Below are 23,312 nucleotides of genomic sequence, written 5' to 3' on the forward strand. Positions count from 1 at the left end.
CAGTCAAGAGGGCCTTTGGAAGAATTGTACCAATACAGGGGCATGCACTGGGGAGGGGGGGAGAAAAGGTATGCCCCCCCCCCCCCGAATAATCAGCAGTGTACACAATGCTCCAACAGCCTCCAGGGCCCTGGCGGGGAGAGCACAAGCTCCTCTGGGCCCTGGGACCCTGGCAGGAAGACAGAATGTGCCCCTCCAAAAGTAATGGAATTTAAATTCCTGAGCACATCCCTGTTCCAAAATAATTATGTCTGTATCATTTAATCGCTATTGTTATACTAATATAATGCCCAGAATCGACATTCTTCTTAAGAGTGGCTTTTCTGGGTTACTTTAATCCCCTTCCAAAGCAGCATAAGCTAAACAAAAAAAACCCCAAAGTTATGCAGACTGGACTAAGAGTATCCACATAGGGACTTATATTGCCATGATTAAAGTGGTCTAAATTAACAACTTAGTTTCCACTGGTATAACTTTCTTGTCGAGACATGCTTTACTATCCTTATTGTGAGAACAGCGCAAACTCAAACACAAAATTGATAAGCAAATAGCCTGGGCTATATTTGCAACCACTACTATATTCCACTACATTGAATGGTCAGAAGCCAAAAAAGCTGAAATGGTTCCACCACATTACACTCTTCCAACATGGTTTGCAATCTGAAGTCAATGGGACCTTCTGCTCCTTAATCACTTAGCTGCTTTAGAAATTCCAACCCTTAGGTGTCTAACTATGGGCTTAGGAGCCTAACTATAGGCCCCTATTTTGAAATTTTTTGGATTGTATGTATGAAAAAAACTAACCTTTGTTAATATACTGAAGGTCTAAAGAGCTTTTCATTGCTAAAACAAAATAGCTTCAGTGATAAAGTGACAAAGATGTTATGCCACCTAGGGAAAAGTTTTAATAAAAATACCAAGTTTAGCCAGTGGTGCTGCAAACATGGATGCTTCAATTTATGCACTTGAGTACTCTGATTGAAGTCAATTTGACTATTTGTGTGAGTAAAATCATGCAACTGCTAAAGTATTTGTTGGATCAGGATTTAATTTTCCATGGGTTTTTTTTTTAGCCTGTAGCAGTTTTGTAAAATTGCAGTAAGATACCTTAGTAGTAGTGGCATTTAAAAACCCCTCCTGCATTTACAGTTTTGTTCATCCTACATTTTAATCTAAAACTGCAATAGTGCAAATTTTCAAATTAGTTTTACAACGTTGCAACCTGATTTAAAGCAATTATTTAAAAAATAAAATAAAAAATTAAGTGCCTTAAATGAATGATTTAAATCATCTTGTTTTAAATTACTCCACCCTGTGTTGGGGTGTGGAGGGCATGCTAGCTATACACTCAGAGAGGACCATGTACAATCGGACTCCATCAGTAATGAGGCCTGGTCTACACTGCACGGTTACCTCAATGCAAGGCAGCATATGCTTGTGTCTTTGTGGATGGGTCTCCATTTAAATTTGGCTCCTGCCGCTATAAGCACTCCACTAAGCTGAATTAATAGCCACCTCCCCGAGCAGAACGGAGTCACAGTCAACAAAGTTAGGTTGACACAGGGTATGTCTACACAGCAAAGAAAAACCCACGGCTAGCCCATGCCTACTGACTCAGGCTCACAGGGTGTGGGTTAAGAGGCTGTTTCATTGCTGTGTAGACTTCTGGGCCTGGCATGGAGCCCAGGCTCTAGGACCCTGTGAGGTGGGGGGTCCTAGAGCTCAGGGTGCAGCCTGAGCCCACAAGTCAACACTGCAGTGAAACAGCCCCATAGCCCGAGCCCTGGGAGCCCAAGGTGGCTGGCACAGGCTAGCCACAGGTGTCTAGTTGCTGTGTAGACATACACACAGTGTCAGCGTAGACACTGTGTTACTTACATCGGCTGTTCTGGCCTCCAGGCGCTGTCCCACAATGCTTGACACTGACCACTCTGGTCACCATTGTGAACTCTGCTGCCCAGGGGGTCAGGGAGACAGGAAGCTGCTCCTCCTCTTTAAAGTCCCGCAAATATTTGAAATTCCTTTTCCTGGTTGCCCGGCTTGGTGAGCATGCCTAGCAGCTCTCCATTGTTGTGTGCAACTGCCCAGTTGACCATGCCAGGTACAGGATGAAGACATGCTCCTGCCTGGAGTACACAGAAGGTATTGGATCTCCTGGGCCTGTGGAGAGAAGAGGCTGCAAAAGCACAGCTCTGATCCAGCCACAGAAACATGGAAATCTAGAAATAGATTACCTGGGGGATTTAGGAGCAAGTCTGCAACAGGGACCAGCATTAGTGTTGAGTGAAAGCCAAGGAGTTGCAACAGGCATACCAGAAGGCCAAGATCCAGAGAAGAGCCACAGACCTGCCATTTTTACAAAGTACTGCAAGCCATCCTCAGCATAGACCCCACGACCACCCCCAGGAACAATGTGAATACTTCCAAGGAGCCCAAGTCACGGGCCCCCACCATGAACAGTGAGGAAGAAGCGGTGAATGAGGAGGAGGAGGAGGAATATGGGGGACAGGCAACCATTGGATCCAGTTGGGCAATGAGCCAGGGCATCCCAACAGTCGAGCATGGGCGAGCCTGATGCAGAGGAATGAACCTCTGGTAAGTATGCAGTTTGCTTTGAAAGTACAGGGCCGAAACCCCCAAAGTAGCACGACACATCTGTTGATTTAATCCTTTGTACTTGTGCTGGAAGAGAACGTGGAACAACCAAGAGAAGTACAGTTGCTATCTGCTTTTCATTCCCTCCAGAGTGAGGCAGAGGAGGACACATAGAGCAGTTATCAGCTCTCTAGAGTGAGATATCAGCTACAATCACCACCGCCTGTGGAAAACGGTGTCAGTATTCAGTTCCATTGCCCTGTATAACTATAATCATGACAGTGAGCTATTCCACCTTCATTTCATCACCCCTCCCCCCCAAGGGCCATGCTCACCATGGCTGGTGCTGTGACTGGCGCCATGTTCTATCAATGCCAAGTAGAAATGAGTAGTGCTTACTCATGTAGTGCTTACAACTTTTGGGGAGCAAGGGGAGTAAGTTCAGTATCTTAAGTTTCAATTTTCATGGTGAATACATTGACAATAGTATTTCTGTGTGTTTTTTCTGCAGCTGCTGACACTGTGACCTTCAGGGTCTCCCCCTCCACATCCGTGGAACACCTGATAGGAAGGGGAAAGAAAAGGACTCGGGATGAAGTGTTCCAGGAGATCCTGCAAGCCAGTGCCACATCAGAGAATGAGACCAGGGCCCGAGGGAATCCCCTTGCAGACAGCATGAAGAAGGATAGAGTGGAGAGGAGAAAGGTGCAGGAAACAGAGAGGGACATGCAGCGGGAGATGCTTGTGCTTCTCAGACAACAAACTGAATGCTGCAGACTCTGTAGACCTGCAGGTTCAACAGTCCCATACTTGCCTCACACTGTACCCATAAAGAACTCAATACTGGGACTCCCTATACCCCACCTCAACATTCCACATGGCATCAGGGGGTGATGCACTCCCTTATCACTCCACCTTGAGGGGGGCATTAAAGAAAATCACAGCTTCATATACACTGACCTGTGAAAGCCACAGTCAGTGTATGTGTACCTGAACTGGAGTGTTTTTTCCCCCCTTTCCTAAGTTTTGGTTCCCTTAATTTATTAAGTTTTAGATTTTTTTTTTAAATTGCCTGGTTCATGTTACAGAATAAAATTCTATTTTTTGAAACAAGATTAATCTTTATTAGTTCACAACATATGCTGGCTGGTGCTGAGCAGATGTGACACCCACCAAATTCCGATTACTTCACTGTGTCACAGAACCCATAACACCATTCACAGACAATATGAATAGGTGCACTGACAATGTTATAGTCCTACATACAGAGCAATCGCTACAAGATTCATACAGGGCTACAGAAGAGCAAGGCCAGGTAGAGCGCACTACAACAACACACACTACACTGGCTCATTACTAAAATGGTCTTCCAAAGCCTCCCTCAGCTGCAGAGCTTCGTGTTGTATCTGGCTGTTCCAATTCAGCAGAGACAGCCGCTCCACCTGGAAGCTGCTCACCCCAGTGGAAACTTTTCTCCCTTTGCTTCACAGATGTTATGCAGGATACAGCAGGCAGCTACAGCCAGCGGGATATTTTTCTCACTGAGGTCCAATCTGGTAAGTAAACAATGCCGGTGACCCTTCAAACGACCAAAGGCTTATTCAACGGTCATTCTGCACATGCTGAGCCTGTAGTTGAAGTGCTCCTTGGTGCTCTCAAGGCGGTCAATGTATGGCTTCATGAGCCATGGGAGCAAGGGGTAGGCTAGGTCTCCCAGGATCTCAACTGTCAGTCTAGTTCTCGTTTTGGTGCCCCAGTGCTGTAGGACTGGGGCAAGCTCTGCACACAGACCCAGAAATGTGGCCTTGTGCATCCGAAAAGTACTGCTGCTTGTCATCCCAAACCTGCCTGACAATGTGATCCCACCAGCCAATGCTTGTTTCTCAGGCCCAGAACCGGCACTACCCCATCTCCAGGTGCTCTGTAAATGCCACCAACGACCTTGAATTGTTTCTTTCTGTGTCCCACTGCAATCTAGCTTCCAAGGAATCATCAAGTTCTTCATGTTCATCTTGGCTCTTCTTGTGGCTCTGTAAATACTGCAGGAACATGTGCTCTACGCTTGCCACACTCAGGACAATGCAGAGCTATGCAGACTCCATGCTCCTGCCAGAGATCACAGACAGTGAGGAGGGAACGTGTAGGTTTTTGTGGATTTTGAAAAGAAGTTGTGAAATATTATGTGATGCAGATGAAATTATGAGATGGAGAACACTGCATTCTGGGAAGTTGACCCCATGCTCCCAGTCATCCCTGCATGACTTGTTTCAGCTCCATCAGCCTTTGCAAAAACTTCCCAAAACTCCCTGTGCTGAATGGTGGCAAGTTACACAGTGGGATACCTACCCATCATGGACTGCTCTCTGCATTGATACAAGCATTCCTGTTGTGAGGACTCGCACTGCCAACACAAGAAGTAAAGTGTGCACGTGCATAAGAGATGCAATAACTTCAGGGGCTGCATGCCAATGTAACTTAGGTTGACATAATTTTTAGTGTAGACATGGCCTAAGTTTTCATTTAGGTGACACGACGGCCGGCATTTTTATTTTTTCAGATTTTTCCTATTATGTCTATCCATATATTCTCTAGGATTATGACAAAATATGAAAACACAGCAACACAAACAGTGTCTGCAGAATATTTATTAACTAAGCTCCCTGGAAAGAATCAAATCATTCCCAATCAAGGAACATATTGCACCCCTCCAATCACCCCATTCCCTCAAATAATGCCCCCTGCCACCCCTGGGGGACTTAAGGTAAACCTGGCAGTATTCTCAGAAGGTCACCGAAGTGGATTGAGGCATCCTGATGGAGAAAATGCGTTCAGAGGATAAAGATCACAGGCTGCAAATGGTCTGCTACCATCCCACTCCTATTTCAACTAGGTGGCTGTTTGTATGAGCCCCTCAGAGGCTCACAACTCCAGCAGTATCAAATATGGACAAGAGTGGTCTCTAAGTTAACCAGGACACAAGTCCTTTAGGGTATTATACATCAAAACCAAATAGCTCAAACTTCTCCCGGAAATCAACAGGTAGCCAGTACAGAGCACAGGTGATTAACACACAACCTGACCAAAGCTTTTAACACCGTTTTGAAAGCTGTGGCAAAAGGCACAAATTGGGCCCGATCCTGTTCAACTAGCAGTCAAGAGAAGTTTTGGCTTTGACTTCAATGGGAGCAAGATTGGGATTTTAATCTTCTTAAATCTGACTGTGACGCCACAGGAGATTTTATACTGTGGTTTGAAGTCACCTGACCTCTTCTGACTCATCTGTTTTCAGAGCACTGGCATCAGACAGCAGACAGTTGGCAGACACATTGGTAGGTTGCAAAGGTTGTCAGTACATTGGCGGATTTCAAAGGCTTATTAGAGAAAGGAAGAACATCTTGATCCTTTGCTTTCCCACCAGCAGATTAGTGTCTAGAATCCAACAGGGTTGGACGGAGTTTGTTCATTACAAAACAGACATAATTATAATCCAGACTTTTAAAAAGCAAGAAAGGATCTGGGTCAGTGGCAATGCTCTGCGTTACCATGCAAGACACCTGAATTCAGTTCTGAGTCTCAGGAGGCAAAATTCAGTCTTCAATACCAGCCCCATGCAGCCACAGTCAAGTCAATGGGTTTGCGGGGGAGTAAGGGCTAGCACAGTCTGGCCCCTGACTTTTCATTTCTCAGGAGTTAAGTGAGACGCTGCAGAGGCAGTGGATTTAGCATGTTCGATAAATGCTGCAGGAGGAAAGGGAATGAGTGCCTCATGCATTCACTGCTACATTGCACTTGATTAAACAAGGCTGTAGGCAAGGAGCACTATCATGTGAGGCTTTGGGTGGTAATGGGAGAAATGAGCACTCCTTAGGGATGCAGAGGGCAAGCAGAGGGGGCAAAGGCATGAGGGAGAAAAGCTGCATCTAGCTAGTCCAAGAATTCTGTTTCAAATGCTGTGACAAAAAAAGCAAGGTTTATTATAGTGTTGCTTTTCTTTTATTTCAGAACCACTGAAATGTGCTAATTTCTCTTTTAAATCTTAGATATGTGAAAAAGTGAACATAGGCCTCTTCTGCCCTCAGATACACAGGAACATTGGACTTGTCCTAATGGATCAGGCTAGTCGGTCTAGTCAAATGTCCTATTTCCAACATTGTCCAGTACCAGTTGCTTTAGAGGAGGGGGAAAAAATCCCTATACTGGACAACTGTGGAATAATCTGTCTATAGGGGAAGTTTCTTCCAGCCCTATAGGTTAATGGATAGATTATACTCTGTGGGGTGAGACTAGCACATTGCCACTGTTGTCACGGAGGCCTGTTATACCATTTTACAAGGTGCAGACTATACAGACACATGGGAGGGGACTATTTTGCAGGATGGTGGAGCTGTGGTTAGAGCTTGTGAAGGCAAAAGTGTTGGAATCAGTCTGAACCAAGCTTGAAGATACTTTGCCTGTGCCCCGTGCAGGAATGCCAGGGGAGAGGAGGAAAAATCCCCTTCAGTCCTCCCACCCCATCCCAAACAGATATATCTGACCAGGGTAAGGACTTCACCCTTGCTCTGGTGCCTTTATACTAAGTAAAAGGGCTGGAATGTCATAAACAAGCTCTGTAAGTCTCAGTTCAGCCATGGGTGGATTCCCTCAGTGCAGGCACTGATGCAGACAGCCTTCTGAGAACCTCCTCGCAAGCCCTGGCACAGAATGCATGTCTGGAAAAAGGGCATATCAGAGCCAGGGCTGGTTTCCAGGAAGCACTGTGGCCCATAAGACAGCCCCAGAAGGCTGTTTGGTGACAGACCCTCAGGACTGGCCTCTCCAGCCTCCAGAACATGGGTTAGGGACCTGAGGCAAACTCACAGTCCAAAGGGAGGGAAACTAAGCCAACTTTGCCAGCCCCAAATCCTGCCGTGTTCTGGAGGCTCAGCACACAGATCCAGAAATTGATTGTGATTGGTGGATAATCAATCCCACCATCTCCATCCCCAGAACTTTCCAAGCGTCATGAGCAAAAAGCCACCACACAATCTCCCTTCTGCTTCCTTTCCACTTCACTACTCCCCTGTGCAACAGAAAATGTGTTATTCCCACTCGGAATGGGTGGCTCCAAAGCCAGGCGTGGGGATTGCAAGATTTCACCCTAACTGGTGAATGCACTGAGCAAAACAGAGTGGTTTAGACAGTCCCAAAGCTGAAGAGCACTTCCATTCCCAAGGGAAGCTGGCCCATGGAGTGGTGATGACAGTGGGTTTAGAAGCTGCTACTTTCATTGGTAGAAGCAGTGTGTTGCAATGGTGACCAGAAAGCAGGGAAGGAAAAATAGGAACAACTAAGTGGGAAAAGGATTTGCTAGAAAAGAAGACATCTGGGTTAAATGTGCTCTTCACATAATTAATCATTTGAAAGTGTCACTCTAAAGATATTTGTATATTAATTCTTATTGGGCAAAGAGCTTTGTTCAAGTGCAATATGCACACATCAAATGTGAGAACATGAGTTCTTATATGACCTGTAAAACCCTCCAGAACCCTGCTATTTATACAAACTGCTGTCAGTTCATTTTTTATATCGCTCACTCTGTATTTGAAAATAAATGATGGATGCTAAGCAAGGTTAAAGCCATTTCTTGTCATGCACTATTGGTGAGTGGATTAAATTACCTCTTTGTGTATTCCAAGTTCAATGTATCCACAGATAGGGTGGAAGGCTCCTGTGCCACAGACATAAACATGGGTCCGGTTGTAGGGTTGAAGAACCCTGATATAATTTGCACATTCTGTCTGTTGTGAAAAATGGGGGAAAGATTAATACTTTACAACCATACACAGAACAACACTCATATTTGGTCACTTATTTATTTTTCCTTTCACATCTACATTCGATAAGCAATAGCTGCACTAAAACAAAGTTGTAACAGTTAAAGCAATAGCACTGGCCAACTACTGTAGGGACATCCATCAGGCAATGACTTATATGTTGTACTGATTACATTCTTGTTATATGGATATAAAGCCATGAACAATGACAAAGTACATGGTGAAACTATGGTTTTGAGGAGATCATTGTACCAGTCTTTGTTGTAATAAAGCTCCAGTCTTTAGCAATTGTCTGGAAATGGGAATGTTGGCAACTGATTCCAAAAATGTGGTGGGCCCCACATTGGTTCCCCTATAATTTCTTCCAATTAAAGACTCAGTGCAAGCGTTAACAGACAAAGGTTAATTGTGGGGATAGATGCAGAAGCCCTCCATCAGCATGGCAGTCCTCAGGGCTGCAACAAACTGTCAAAGGGTGCATTATGTATGTACTCCCCTTGCATTGGCCCCTCCTTATTGACCAGCAAGGACTGGGGCAGATGTGTTATGCTCTGATGCACCCTAAACAGGAATCTCAAAACACAAGGAAACGGAAGCAAGACACAGAGGTAGGTGGTCAATCAAAACAAATAATAACCATGAATCAATTAAGTCAGCAATGGTCTGAACAAAACATCATAATGGTCCAAATGGCAGGTATGTAGCAGTTGTCCTTGAGTAACTGCACACATCCAATGGTATGTACACATATACACAAGCCAGTAACTGGAATACTGAGTTCAGGAAGCAAGAAACAAAGAGGAACAGGGACAGAAAGCAGGAAGCGATAAGCAGAAAGGCAAAACACACACACACACACACACCAGTCATCACAAGGTCTATGACCCCTTTGGGGTAGTTAGCACTAATGTTGTCACTAGACAGTCCTGGCCCTTGCTGTTCAGCAGTGCAATGACTTCGATTGTGGCTGTCCATTGCAAGGTTATAGCATGGGGTGGAAGTAAAGGGCAAGCAACAGTCTTGTCCTAACTGGGAAAAAGAAGGAAGCAAGCAAGCAGTTCTGATGCTCATTTCCAGGTTAATATATCTGCATTCTAACCCTTGAGGTGGGAAGAAAGCTGAAGAGACTATGTAGTAGGTGATACCTATGAGGTGTCACAAAACATTCACCCCTCTAGCTGTGTCTCTTTTACAAGAGCACAGCGATAGGTCCAGCTACAAAGTTTGTTTACAGATTGGGATCAGAACTTCCCCAGAGCTTAGAGCAGGGGTTGTTCAGATCTGGTGGATTATAGAGATAAGGGACAGCCATTATGTTAGCGTCCCAGATGGAACCTCCTCAGGCATAAAGTGTAACAAAAATGCCCATTGGAGGCCAGACGATTAATGGGAAGAGAGGGGAAGAAACCTAATGCATATGGGTGAGGTAAGCTTCACTTTCTTGATGGAGCTTCTTCTTGTTCATGAGGGGATTCTCTTCACTATGCAGAAGAGAGATGAGGGAGTCTTTTCATTATACAGAATGATGCACATTCTTATAGAAAAGGGGATCGTGGCACTAGAGAAAAGCTCATGACTCCATGGGACTTTGTTTTAGACTGGTGTTAATTGCAGCTGCTTATGAATTAAGTTAATTTGTAAATATACAAGTCTGATGTTTTGTTAATGAATTGCAATAAAGCTGTGTTCAGTATATTTCCCAAGGGAAGGGACTGTTTGATGGGGACAAGAGCTTTTGACAAAACGAGGCTGATATAGAGAAGGATTCCCACTGACTTCAGTGGCTTTGGATCAGGACTATAGTGAGTGAAACTCACAGGATACATTCTGTAATGGAGTTGATTCACCTCTCAATACATTCTGTAGCTGAATATTTAATATATACTGATGGCTAAGCACTCCCTCTACTCGGTGTTGTTCCATATTCTGCTTGAAACATCAGTATTTGAAATAGAGATGAAACTACTATTTTAAGTTAATGATTTAAATAACAATTGTGTGCATTTTTTTAAGAAAAAGGCTAAACTATGATTGGTGTGTCTTTTGTGCATACAACAGCCTGTGTATTTACCAGCCTTTTTCTCAATAGCTGCTTAATAGTCAAATTAACATATTTAGAAACAAATATATAGCTATACAGTGTTACCAGCACCAGTAAAGAAAAATGTTCTGTACTTACCTGGGCATCTTTCCCAGCTAGTTTGCATACTTCCACTTTCTCTTTTGTTGCAGGCCAGTAAATCTATAATGCATTTAAAGGTGTTTTAGGACCACAGACTGCGCAGCATTTCACTGTTTTTTATGATTTTGTTTGAAGTACTTTATTGCAAAAAACAACTCAAATAGCCTTATCTATATTAAAGAACTGTGATATGAATATGTAGTTCTTGAAGACTATCACAATGACTGTACAGACTTTAAATACAATGTGCCTTTCCTTTGTTCATTTCTTCACTTTATTTACCCATTTTAAGGTAACCTCTAGGACACTTTACCTGTTTCCATAATTCATTTGCATTTTTAGTGCAATGAGTTGCGTCTGATTCTCAAGGACATGACAAACCAAATTCAGCCTGAAAGTAAAATGATTAAAATCTATGGAATTACACTGAATGTCAATTTAGCCTAGTGGCTACAGGTCTGGCAAAGTGGTTAGAGAAATATATATATTAGCTGTTTCTGCCAGTTTTAATATGAAAAGAGGTTTTGTTTGAAAAGCTAAGAATAGTTTTACTGAAATCTTTAGAACAAAAAGGGCATTTGTCAGAAATATATAGCACATGGTTTAATAATCTGACCCATCAGCAGGAACTGAATCATAGTAAGCATGTAGATTTAGAAAATGATATATGTGCATAGGGCAGAATTACATGCCATACTTAATAGGTCTCTTTTCTTTCATATACATTTAGAATTCAGACATAGAAGTTAGTATTATTGGAAATATTGGCCCAGATCATTAGTTGGCATAAACTGGCATATGTCAATGGAGTTACATTGATTTATACCAGTTGAGGGGCTGAACCATTTATTTCAATGAAGCAATCAAAAGAGGGCACTGTCAAATATATATATGAATCCATCTGGATTACAAGGAAACACAAACTTTTGATAAATACAAAGGAGGGGGGAGAGACAGGGAAAAGTAGACTTCTAAAACCAACATGATTTATTTGCCCTGAGCTGACCAGGGATCTTTATTTCTGTTTTTTATTATTTTAAGACAGCCTGATTGTTAGGAATTTTTTTCTGATTGACAGCTAAGGGACAGAAAGAATTTAATATGGCAAGAACTTGATCAAATGCAAGTTAGGAAACATCTAATGCCTCATGCCTTGGGGGCCCAAAAGTGATTTACCAGTAGCCAGGTTCTTATAGCATAATGTTCGTCTTGGATCACACTTTTATCAAATCTTAACACCACAGTGGCTAAGAGTTTAGATTTGTTATATTAAAGAACAGACATTACATAAGGCCTATTTTCCAATACAGACATACCCTCTCACACACACACACAAGTTATTTCCGACAGGGGATTTAAGGAGTTGAATTGACGGTAATTGAATTGAAAGACATTCCTCTGTACAATTTCAACTGGAAGAAAGGGCAATATGATTTATACCCAATAATGGTGAGCTTCGAAAGGTTCAGAATTAGGGTTCAATTCAGATAAACATCCAAAAGCTTAGGGTTCTGGATGTTGGGGTGTAGGTGAGCTGTGCTCAGAGCAAGATCTCTAAGCTTGGAGACTTAAGTAGCTCTCTGGCACTATTTTTGCTCCTCAGATCCCCAGGCCTACTCTAAACTACGTCAGTTTGTAACAGACCCATAGAGACCATTATTGCAATTGGGAGTCACTGGAATTCAGCACATTCCAGCCATGTCCCTTCTTCCCAGGCACCAGCTCAATAGCACAGCTTGAAGGTGCCAAAGCAGCCTTAACACAAGTTAAGATCTTGCTCCAAATGTTTATGTGCAATGCTTCTCTGAACCATCCCAACCTCCCAAGTCTGCAAAACTGGGCTGAGAACAGCCTCTCTTGTTTGCATTCCAGCCCTTCTTATTCTCCTCTCAGCCAGAAATGGGACGTGCTGGCCTTATGTAAGGAAATTAATTGCACTCCCATATAAATAAGGGATGTGCAACCAGGCCATATGTATTTCCCTTACTGTAAAAATACAGTCATTCATTTACAATTACCTTTGTGGTAAGAAACTATTAGTAAAAGAAAAATAAGTTACATAAACTTTAACCCTTAACAGCAATATTTACTTTAAAGCAAATATAAGGCCTTATAATGTCACCTCAGGAACTGTAGCTCTAATTTGCTCTTCCAGAGCGTAGCTCCAGATGACATAAGTACCTAGGTCAGATGGTCTGAATCAGACATGCCAGCACATTGGGTCACACACAGGAGGTATAGCGTCAGAATGTTTGGGAGAAAGTATTGGGAAAGAGGCAGGGTCATCAGGGTGAGATGCTGGGGTGACTGCTGGGGGAAGATGCCATTGGTTTCATTGGGCCCCTGCGTAAGCAAGATAAGAAATTTAAGTGTAGGGACCCTAATTCCTGGGCAGATTCTTTTGCAGGGCTGAAGCCTAAGGCATGATAGCATTTGTTATACAAAATGACAGATCAGGCTGGGACATGAGCATTCATTGCTGAGCTGATTGAGGAAAAGGACACAGTCAATCCTGACTTCAGAAGACTCACTTTGTTTACATCCTGGCTACTTGACAGCCTCAGAGTTTAGCATTCTAAAGACATAAATCAGCCACTGAAGGGTAGCTAAGTGCTGCAGCTTTACAATCCATTTACAATTATGCACAAAAGATTTAATAGAATGTTTGTTTACTTTTGATGTGAGAAATGAAAGGTTCCCTGAAACTACTATTTCTAAAATGTAACAGATCAAGAAGATTCCATAATAAACTATAAATTATGATCACAGAGCTGCAGCTCATTTACTTCTAAATGTGGTCAAACCATACATAATTCCCCAGGGCTTGTTCCTGCAAACACTGGCCCTTATAAATAAATTTACTTATGTGAATAGGCCCATTGACTTCTCATGTACATTAAGTTATTTATCTGCATAAGCATTTCCAAGATCCCAGATATAAACTTAAGACTGGATGCCTTTCTGGAGGATATCCTTTAGTCAACAAAAGTTAATATAGGCTTAATATAGACATAAATGGACAAAAATTTATTATCTATATTATACAGAAAGTCAGACTAGCCAATCAAATGGTCTGTTATGACCTTAAAATATGCAAATCTATCAATCTATGGATGGCTTGGACTGGCAAGGTCAAAACAAAACTGACTTTGTTCCGCAAGATATATATCAGTTTATGCAATCAATGCAAAACATAAGTGTTGCAGTCTCTTACCTACCAAACCATTTTGTTCTGGAATTCCTCAAAGGGAAGACCATTAACAAAAACAGTTTCATGATACGGATATATGAACATGGACAAATGCTACTATGCATGTCCTGCTAAAACCTTTTATGAGGTTGCACTAGGAACATTACAGAATTATTTTCAAATCTAGATAATTATTTCTGGATTAGAATAATTAGTTTCCACTCCATATATCCCACCAATTATATTTTATAAATTGCATGAAGAGCATCTTATCCTAAATACCTGTGAAAATTAAAGCTATCTAACTTAAGTGAAGAATGTAATTGTATTAAAAATGTAATCCATCTACTTGGAAGGTATATTTGTCTTTTAATCATTAATTTTTCTTGGAAAGTACCTATAATGAAGATCCAAAGGTCAAAGCTGCCTTTATAGTTTCATGATTTCAACTTACGTAGCTGTGATCCAAAATGTACTCTATTATTATTTTTAATTAATTCTACAAATATTTTCTTAAATTTACTAACAAAAAAGAAATTAAAAATACTTAATAAATGCAGGCTAATAAGTTCTCTGCTGGCAGGATGAAAGAAAACCTCCCAGGAATACATAATTAAAAATACATAAATGTATCATAAATTAGATACCATTTTAAAGTGTATCTGTAAATTGATTTCTGATTACAACAAAACACTAGATGCCACATATGTCCCTTTTAGTTCAAGAGCAACTCACTTTCTGAAGAAGAATAAGATTTCTCTTTTTCTAAACATTTATTTTTACTCTGAGAAAGGAATTGTAAATATAAAAATGAACTCAGAAGAAATCTATATATAAAAAATTATATGATATAATTGCATCCTATTTTACATCCCTACAGGCCTCAATTCTGCAAGAAATTCAATGCAGCAGCAGCTAAGACAACTGCTTCTCATGCTGACCCTTATCGTTTCATTCTGCTTCTTCACTGGTTTGTCTGTAGACGTGTGGCCTTAAACTTAAATTGTAAGGAGCTTGGGGCAGAGAAGCACTGTGGCCAGGTGGAGCGCACACTGGATTGGGATTCAGGTAATAAGGGTTCTGCTCCTAGCTCTGCTGCTGGTTGACCTTGAGCATGATTCTTCACCTCTCGCTGCTTTAGTTTCCCCATCTGTAAAATAATTATACTAATCTGCTGATGAAAAACACTCCTTAAGAGCTGGGTATTATTATTTATTGTTGTTCTGTGTTTTACAACACCTAGCACAATAGGGCCCTGGTCCATGACTGAGTCTCCTAAATACTACCACAATATAAATAACTGAATAATAATAAATAAATTAGTTACATTCATGTCTAACAATAAGCATTTGAGCTGCCCCATTAACTTCATTGACTTTGAGTAGTCCCACTGACTTCAATAGGACTACTCATGTGCTTAAAGTTATGCATATGCTTAGGTATCTTGCTGAATTGAGGCAACAGTGCCATTCGTCTGGAAGAATCCCAAAGTGCTTTATAACTGGTACACGCAACACCCTTGCAATGCAGCCAAGTGGTGGGCATGAGGCATGTACAACACACACTGGGTGAAATTTAGTCCTGTAAAGAGGTTGGACCACTTCATCCCTATTTTGAGGGTTTAGGGGATGCACAGCCCACTTTAGAGGGCTGGATTTCACCCACAATGACAGGGAGAGAGAAACTTGGCTAATGACACTAAAACAAATCTTATGTTAAGATATACAGTACACAGAGATTTATAGGCATGCCAAGAACTAATGCTTATAATGCTCAAGTGTTTGATCGCCAGATTTTCATTTGCAGAAGGTTCAAAACATACATATGTAATATTCTTATGAAAAGTTCAATATCCCAATTGATGTTAGTAGGAGCTTAGTGTATAGATCCACCGAGAAGGGATCCCAAGATTAGTCAATATGCCAATGGCTGGGACAGAACTAGCAATCTGTAAACACCTGGCATCGATTTGTTGCACCTGCCTGAAACACATCCATAAAATGTCAAGGCAGACTGATCATTACACACCAAACCTCTCACCCCTAACTCACAAGCACAGTCCCATTGAAATTAATAGAACTATTCATGTCAGGACCACAAACAGGAGTATGGGCTAGAAGGTCCTATAGGATAATTTTGGGCCCAGCTATGAAGTTCTTGCTCCTTGACAAGCAGTTACTTATGTAGATAAACTCTATTAAAGTCTAAAGGACTACAGTTATGGGAACTACTGACAGTGTGAGTAAAGAATTCATAATCTGGGCAAGTATGACTATAAAGCAGGTGACAGGCACTTCTCAAGCAGTGGACTGGGAGTCAGAAGTCAAAGGTTCTGTTCCTAGCTCTACCACTGACCTGTTTCACATCATGCATGCTACTGCTCTGTGCCTCAGTCTCCCCATCACTAAAATGGGGATAATGCTACTGGTCTCTCTTTTATAAAACACTTTGAAATATATGGTTGAAGAATTCTGTATAAGAACTTATTAAGATAGAAAGAACATGCAGCATCAATAAAAGGTATGATGAATGTCTAAATAACATGCCCAGAAAGTTAATATTATAACGTTATGGCATATGACTTTATTTGCAGTGTTATTCAGCTCTGTGGATTAAAAATTAAATTTCCAGAAATCATTTCCTATTGGTGCTGAGGTGATTGTCATTTGTTTTCACTGATCAGTGAGCAGCTGATAGAAAGAAATTCCAAGTAATTTTCTTAGATTTTTTCAAATGTTGGAAAGAATTTCACACCTTTTTGCATATTACTCAGCAGGAAGAAAATACTTTTATGCTGTCTCCACTTTGGGAAGTTCACTTTTTATTGATTTGAACACAATGATCATTCAGACACACCAATATTAAAGGAGGGTTGCCCAAATCAGCTCTTATAACAGGATCCTACTGTATTGGCGGTACTCTTAACGCTAAGATTTTTGTAGACCATTAATAAACAAAGAAGGGTGAAAAGTAAATTCCTTATTTAAATCTCTTCCCATAATTAATGTTTTAAATAATTACTCTGCTTCCTTTTTACTAGTTTTACTAAGGCATCAAGATTTAACAGCTGCAACGCCCTAAAATGTCAGGCATATATTCTGAACTCTAATTCTTTAGTGCACATCTGCCACACATCTTCACGCATTCAACAGATATGTACACACCTGACTCGCTGACTTCTACCCTGAAATGTACACTCACAGACTTGCATCTCACAGGGCTTTTCAAAGTCAAGTATTTTATTACTGACTGAAAAATGGGTACTGGAAAAAATGTTTCACTATATGCAAGCAAGCTACTCAAAAGGGAACCCAATTCTCCTCTTGCTCAACCTAATTCAGGAGTAACTTGAAGTCAGTGGAGTTACATCCCCACAAAACCAATTGGAGAGGACAGAACCAGCACCAGTACATTTTATTACTTCCCCATTACCGCCCACATTCATAACATAATCAATCCATGTAAATAGGCCCTGGAAGCAAGACAGAAATTATCTGCTTGGATGTTACACTTCACAAACATGTTGTAACTTAAATATGGGAATGATCTGTCAAGTGGCTGGTAGAAAGTAACCTCTGATTGGAGGACAGTGGTGGGAGCTACAGAGACTTTTGATTCATAGGTTGATAGATTCCAAGGCGAGAAGGAATCATCTAGAATAACCTCCTGCGTAACACAGGCCAAAAAACTTCCTCAAAATAATTCCAAGTGCATATTTTCCCCAAAAAAATATCAAGCCTTGATTTAAAATTGCCAGTGATGGAGAATCCACCACGTCCTTGGTAAATTGTTCCAATGGTTAATTACCCTCACTGTTAAAAAAGTTCATCTTATTTCCAGTCTGAATTCTACCTATTGTTATACCTTTCTCTGCTAGACTGAAGAACCCATTATCAAATATATATTTCCCATATAAGTACTTATAGACTGTAATCCAGTCACCCTTTAACCCGTTCTTTTTTTAAGCTAAATAGATCAAGCTCCTTCAGTCTATGACTATAAAGTATGTTTTCTAATCCTTTAATCATTCTTGTGGTTTTTCTCTGAACCGTCTCCAATTTATCAACATCTTTATTGAATTGTGGACATCAGAAATGGTCAAAATCCCCTCTCGATTCCTCTCTGCTCATGAGATTTTCATGTCCTTAGCACTTTTGGACACAGTATCACACTTGAGCGCAGATGAAGCTGATTATCGACTCCCAAATCTTTTTCAGAGTCAATGCTTCCCATTGTGTGTAAGTATGGTCTAAATCCTTTGTTCCTAGATGTCTATATTTACATTTTGCCACATTAACATACAGATTGTTTGCTTGAGTCCAGCTTACCAAGTGATCCAGACCTTTCTGAATCAGTGCCCTGTCCTCTTCCATTATTTACCCCTTCCCCAGTTGTTGGGTCATCTGCAAACTTTATCAGAGGTAATTTTATGTTTTCTTCCAGGTCATTGAAAAAAAAAAGGTTAAGTAGTGTAGAATTTGCATTGAATCTGTCTGAATATGATAGTGAGATATCAACATGTAAGAATTTTTACCTTAGGATTTGATTAAATTTAAACAATCAACATATTAAAATAAAATTATCTTTTCCTAGTATTTCTATTTTTGTAAAATAAATGGTCAGAGATCCACTAAAGGCACATATGAAAATTAGGGGGGGGATGGACCAGTGTAAATCTGGAAAGACTCCATTAACTTCAGTGGAGTTACTCTGCTTCTCCGCCCCTCTCCCTCCCCCCGACCTCCCACTGGAAATGAGAGTAGAAATTACCCCACGGTTTGTTTGTCACAAGGGGAAAACTACGTTCAGCATGATTGCTGGGGAAAATGATACCTCTTTTTATGTGAGTCTCACCTCTTGCAGTTGAATGCAAATCCCACCCTCCCTTAATTTGAGGAAAGCCTAAGATGAGCAGAATCTTTAAGATGGAAGCATACCAACTATTCATGACGCTAAAAGCCAAGCAGTGACATATGAATAGGGTGTTGGAGGGATGTTTGCCCTGTAATTTATGGAGGCATTACAAAAGGAAAAGAAAGATACATTCTCTTCTAACTAAAATTCCTGTGTGGTTCCAGTCAGATAAGGTATTCTTTACATTATGTCCTGGTCTGTTGTGTTGCTAGGCACTGTTTAAAGGCTGCTGGGCTTTTGCCACAGATGTGGCTGAGTATGAATGAAAGGTGAAGTGATTCTTTCACCCAAGTCATTGGGCTTTATGTTTCTATGTGATTTGGGAGTAAGCAAAGTGTTTCAGCATATGGGGAAGCGAGTTCCAATGCAAAGGTGATCTTGTCATGCCTCACCAAGGAGGCGAATGTCATCAGGGGTTAGATTAGATGACCTCCTCAGGTCCCTTCAAACCTGAATATTCTATTATTTTATTCTGTGACTGTGCATAAACTGGCTGGGCTGATCCAGCAGCTGGGGCAGATGCAAGCAAGCTCCTAACAACAACTTGATTCCAGTTCTCATCTCAGGGTTTTCTTTACTAACAAAGACCAAAATCAAACACAAGCGAGAACAGTCTCACAGACCCTAGGGGCTTGTCTTAGCTTCACAGCCCTTCCAGCCTTTCTTTTTGAGCTTCACAGGCCACCCCAGATGACCCTTCTCCCCAGGTAGCTCCTGCTCTTTGCAGGTGGCTTCTTTTCAGGTCTTCCCTCCTGACTGGGGCAGAGACCCCCTTCCATAGCCTTGGGTCTCCACTGTCCGCTCCTTTGCATAAGAGGTCGGAAGCTCTATATCCAATTTCCTGTAGAGCACATGACCTGCAATTACTTTTCCAAGTGTAATGAGTCTGAGGGACACTTGGATGTGTGCATGATCCTCCAAGGTTCAGTGCCCTAATACAGGCCCAATCCCACTTTACTACTCTGCAAAAATTCCCATTAATTCAGTCCAGATTTAGGCAAAACTCCTGCCGATTTAAATAGACGTTTTGCCTGAGAATGGGTGGCAAAATGGGGCCCTTATCAAGTGTTTGTTTTGCTATACGAGGATGTGATCTGTCCAAAAGTGAAAAGAGATAAGTCACAAGCTTTTCAATCCACCTGCTACCCTTCAAAAATTCACACGGAACTGCCACAAAACAACCTGCAAGCTAAGGGTGCCCTAAACAACAACGTGTGACCTCATGTCAGTCAGCGCACACTGTGGCAGGTCAAAATAACTCATTCCAAAGAAGCTACTGGGGATCTGACATGTTTATCTGTTTGGCCCATATGTGAATGTGTCTGCTAGCACTGACAGCTCCTGCAGGTTGGCAGCTTTTCAAGTGTTTGTCAGCCCTTGATAGCATTCCTATTGCTGCAGATATGGGTGTGTCTCACTGTGATCACACCGTGATAATCATGCTAACTTGTAACCCTGCTTATGCTGCTGAGGGCTGTAAGTACATGAGATGCAGAGGAATATGGGAATTTCTGTGCAGCCTTTTCAACAAGATTTGTGCAATTGATTGAAGTTATTTACTTACTTTATGCGGATATTTAAATTCAAAATAAGAAGCCAAGGCTCTAGGTGCCCTAACAATACAGTGAATGCAATGAATCCATTCGGTATTGAAGTCGTCATTTCAGAGGGAACTCAGCCAGCTGGATGCTTATCAAAACTCCTTCTCCTTCATTGTGGCGAGCATGTCCTCTTCAAAACCCTAACACCTTCCTTTTAAACTACACCCTGTATTGGTTACAACCCATTCTTCAAGCATACCGTCTATGAGTGACGTGTTGTAACAAACATCCACTGGTGCTTTTTTCTGTCTACTTCTGTGTTGATTTTGCGGTCATTCTTTGTTGAAACAGAGTCACTGGATCTGTTGTTTATAAGCAGTTTGTAATATTTGTCAAGTGTGTAGAGCTCTTTGGATGAAGAAATTAGGACATATGCATATCAGCTCGCTTATGGAAAAGCCCTATAGAGTTTAACAGAAAACCCTCTAGAGGTTTGTGTCCTATCTAATTTCATAGAAAATTCTATCCCTGCTATAGAAAGGTGATCCTACTCTATTAAGTTCTATAGAGTTCTACAGTAACATCTACAAAATCCTAATTAATTGATCTATAATTTTAATGGTTTTCATTCCTATTAAATTCTACAGGATTATCATGACTGCACATACTGTGCTGAAAAGGGGGGGTGGTTTTTCAACCATACCACAGTTGACACAGTAATAGATGGGAGTCATCAACCACCTCCACAATTACCTAGAATAAGCTGATTAAAAGCTACTACAATTAAAGAAACTGTGTACTCAAAGAAAAAGAAAACTATGTTAATTGGTGATGAAACTGTGATATGACAGAACATTGAAGCTATACATTTTGTAACAAGTATTAAAATAATACTTTGAACTCCTGGTTAAGAAAGTCATAGTGAGTATCTGCTCCCTCACTTTCAAACATATGAAACTAACTATGCTGTAACATAAAGTCGTAAAAAAGATATTTTTAAAAAGGGGAAAGAGTCTTTAAAAGCTTCTTTAAATACTATTCCAAAAATATTGTAACATCTGACCAGACTCTACAATGTCATTTTGGCAAGAGAATATATACGAAGTGGCATTCTAAGAGTAAATAGGGGGATATTCGGTGTTAGATATTCAGGGTTATCAATGTTCCCCTGAATGCAGCAGCAGCAGCTATTACCCAAAACTGAATAACCACCTCTATGCATATCTCTAGATTAACTAGGTTTATACAATTAAAACATTGTTCATGCTCATTTTTTTCTTTGAAGAATGCAAACTTGTGTCTTAGTTACACAAACTTTCATTCTGATTTCAAACCTCTTGTGCCCATCTCAAACCTCTAAGCACAGTATTCTTACATCATCCTTCCGTACAGTCATTTGGAATTGTACCATTTGCAGGAAGAAATTGAATATCCTAATGTGTTGCTTCTATCCCTAATGGACACCTATAGCACAATATATCTTTTCAGATGATTCTTAGTGCAAAGAGTACAAAGGACACACTTCAGATCCTTGTAGTCCCAACATGTGTGGTTTCCTCACACAGGGAAAGGCTGGAGCTAAGCCGAGTGGCACTGAGCCAATCAAAACTGTGGTCAGTCTAAACACAGCACAGACAAACACTATATTCTGACACTTATTTGCTACTGGAGAGTACCCTTTGGCATTAAAATCTTTTAATAGGTTACAACATATATGAAATTTCTCTCTCCTCCTATCATTATGTAAGTATACTATGTTTATGGATGCCAGCACCAAACAGATAAGACAGACAGACAGACTGAAACACAGATGCCATTTTTTTCAAACTTGACTGCCTAAAATTAGGCATCAAAATTCATACTTAGGCATTTAAATAAATGGTGCAGTTTACAAAAGTAATGCCCCCTCCCACTGAAATTAATGGAATAAGTAAGTTCTCTGCACCTTTGGTCACTTATTTAGCTGCTGACATACATTCTGTGCAGCTTTCTCGTGATAAAATTAAAGACAGTTAAAGGAAAAACTCCACAGAAAAACTGTGAACGAAAACTGGATTTGATCTTGGTGTACTTCTATGCATATAACCTCCTTGAAAGTCAGGATCTGCTAAAATCTGCAAAATTGTATTTAATTACGTATTTCAAATGATCACGGTATCAGTCAGATATTCATTTATTGATTTCAATTTATCCCAAGTAAATTTTAGTTCTGTTGTAAAGTGAGTTTACACTCTGGCAAGTTCTTCTGAAGAAATATAATTTATGTGATTCCATTGTCCCTGTAACTTGCCAAAGCAAAACTCCCCTGAAATGAATGGGAACTCTTGTAGAAACAGAAATCTGATTTTCTCCCTCTCCCCATCCAATTGCCAAAGCCAGAAACTCAACCTGGAACAAGCAAGTCTGCAGTAAGAATAATTCTGTATCTCTAAACTATCCCATACGAGATGGGTGCCATTTTTGCATTGTCACTGTTCTGATTATACTACGGAGCTCTACTATTCAAAATGATCATTCAGAAACGCACACAAGGAAATAAGAATGAAAACATAAGAAATTCGCTATTTAGTTGGTGAAGTTTGGTATTGGAAACTCTTTTCTACAATGATCTCATATGCTCCATTCAGACATATGGGCTCAAACTCTCCTCTCTTACACCTCTTGACTCCATTGGCTTAAATCAGGTTACACTGGTACAGCCCATTAAAACCTCCTATTATATTTTAAAAAATTATAAAAAACACCAGAGGATTTAACTTTCTTCAATAAGTTGCATATATGTGACAATAAAATAGCAGTTTTAGTTAGAGCTCTTGTGCTAGCATTTGGTACTCTACAACTGTCTAGAGTGTGCAAGTGCACAAGTGCACTTTGTGCACAAGTGTGTGCAAAAAGCATCAAACCATCATCCCCACTGTAAATATTGAAGGTTAAACCAATGTTCACCTCTTAGATATAGTCTAGAGGTAACAAAATTAATTTTACCCCAGAGTAGAGGTATGGGTTATGTATAGTAGCACCCAGTAGAGGTTCCCTGTAACCCATATCATTCTGATTATTAATACAGTTGAGAATAT

The 23,312-nt window shown here is 40.8% G+C and overlaps 1 protein-coding gene across 2 annotated transcripts in view; it reads right to left on the bottom strand.

The window, feature by feature from the left end:
• The window catches only part of SEMA3D (semaphorin 3D), a 197,834-nt gene that overhangs the window by 79,366 nt on the left and 95,156 nt on the right, over positions 1 to 23,312 (bottom strand). For both annotated transcript variants that reach the window (XM_067564559.1, XM_067564560.1), the window contains exons 4-5: positions 10,588 to 10,650; positions 8,253 to 8,372 (exon numbers count right to left, since the gene is read on the bottom strand). In XM_067564559.1, the coding sequence (XP_067420660.1) occupies positions 8,253 to 8,372; positions 10,588 to 10,650 (183 nt within the window). The remainder of the gene's footprint in view (positions 1 to 8,252; positions 8,373 to 10,587; positions 10,651 to 23,312) is intronic.

The sequence above is a fragment of the Emydura macquarii genome, unplaced genomic scaffold, assembly GCF_026122565.2.
Source record: "Emydura macquarii macquarii isolate MOO-44397 ecotype Brisbane River unplaced genomic scaffold, CSIRO-AGI_Emac_v2 contig_2636, whole genome shotgun sequence".
Taxonomy (NCBI): domain Eukaryota; kingdom Metazoa; phylum Chordata; order Testudines; family Chelidae; genus Emydura; species Emydura macquarii.